Source organism: Panicum virgatum, chromosome 5K (assembly GCF_016808335.1).
Source record: "Panicum virgatum strain AP13 chromosome 5K, P.virgatum_v5, whole genome shotgun sequence".
Classification (NCBI taxonomy): domain Eukaryota; kingdom Viridiplantae; phylum Streptophyta; class Magnoliopsida; order Poales; family Poaceae; genus Panicum; species Panicum virgatum.
This window is the reverse complement of record NC_053140.1, coordinates 6,342,935-6,344,635: the sequence shown is the minus strand read 5'-3', so window position 1 is coordinate 6,344,635 and position 1,701 is coordinate 6,342,935. Positions and strand designations below refer to the sequence as shown.

The 1,701-nt window shown below is 50.6% G+C and overlaps 1 protein-coding gene across 1 annotated transcript; it reads left to right on the top strand.

The window, feature by feature from the left end:
• Positions 1-1,183, top strand: LOC120705936. Its single transcript, XM_039990494.1, has 2 exons — positions 1-711; positions 894-1,183. Exons 1-2 carry the CDS (start codon positions 375-377, stop codon positions 956-958), a joined length of 402 nt encoding a protein of 133 aa, XP_039846428.1. The 5' UTR covers positions 1-374; the 3' UTR covers positions 959-1,183.
• The last annotated feature ends 518 nt before the right edge of the window (positions 1,184-1,701 follow it).

Here is a 1,701-nt window from a genome sequence, read left to right as displayed (position 1 = left end):
TCGACCCCGATCCCCGAAGGCTCCGCGCCGTGCCTCCGCGCCCCGCCTCCATGCCTCCGCGCCACAGCCGCTGCCTGCCTTCGCGCGCGCGCCTCCGGCTGCCACCAAACCCTACCTGCTGCTGAAATCCCGCTCGAGCGCGCCGCCGCCGCACCCCAAAATCTCCGCTCGAGCGCGCCGCCGCCGCACCCCAAAATCTCCGCTCGAGCGGGCGCATCCTTCTCTGATCCCTTCCCGCCAGAGCACGCTGCTACCCCCAATCCCTTCCTGCTCGAGCTCCCACCTAGCCAAATCCATCCACAGGCTCTCCTCCAATCCCTTCCTGCTCGAGCTCCCGCCCAGCCAAATCCATCCACAGGCGCTCCTCCAGCCCAATGCCCCAATCCCATCCTCCCCAACGCAGCTTCTCTCTCTTCCCCAGCCCAAATCAATTCCGTCGCTGCTCCGTCCCCAATCCTCTCATTGCTAGCTTTGTCCCCAAATCCTATAGTCTGCTCCATTATCTACTGCTGAGAGCCATGGAGAGCAAGGAGGCGTGTCCTGGGAGGAGGAGGGAAGGAGTTGTGTTGGGAGGCAAGCAGTTGCATCGATCTGGGAGGAAGGACTGGGGCGGCTGGCGAGCTCGCTGCAGCTACGGCTCGTCCTCCGACGGCGACGACGCCTCGGCCGCCAACGGAGAGGAGTTCGTCGACTCCAACGTCATCGAGGCTGGTAACTGTCCGTGCTTTCCCGAACTCTTTTCTTGAACGAGATTTCAGAGTACACGCACTCTGAGTTAAGTTCACTGCAGAAGAGAACTGAGCTACTTTTCTTTGTCAGCATTAGCTACATGTCACTTGTACCGGGCTATTGTTGTGTGGTGATTAAATGTGAGCTTTAATTTGTCCTTGCAGTTGAGCTCAGGAGCGTATCAGATAGTTTTGAGATAAAAATGCATGACGGCAAAAACTTGAGATGAAGAGGACACCATTAGCTTTGACCTCAAGCCATCAGATGCTATCAACATTGCTTTCCGGTGCAAGGGATGCATTCGCTTCCTCACTTTTCACAGTATATCTTGACAATATTTGTTTGAATGATAACTACTGTTGATACTGAAAGTGTTGTTTAACATATGCGTGTTAACCATACGAGTGTTAAAACACTCTGTTGAAGAATCTAAGCAACAACAGTTAAGCAACCATACCTTTTTATTCTGATCTTGATGCTAAACCTTGCTATTGCCGTATGATATGATCTCAATACAGTTATTATATGAACAGACTCTTTCTCTCCCCCTCTGATAATGATCGGCTTCGCCATACCTTAATTTTTCTTCGTCCTCCGCCACTGACCCCTCATATGGTCACATGCTCAGTACCTCACTGTGTACTGTTACTGACAAAATTTGTTCAACATGTATAAACTGACCCGGTGAGTGGATTTGAGGACTTGTTGTATGGCCGTCAGTGCATGTATGGCAGACAACACATCTGCAAATCATCCAGCAAAAAAAAAAATCAGAGCAGCTTGCGCCAGAATTCATGTGGAACCGAAGTCCTAGAAAGTCTTAAAATGGCTGGAAAGTTTACAGCAGGTGTGACTATAGAGAGGGGTCACAGAGCGTTCACATATGGTGATCGTAATAATTCAGAAAAATTCAGACTTATGGAATCATTCAGCGTCACAGTAAGTCATGATCCTGCAAAGTCATATATTCAA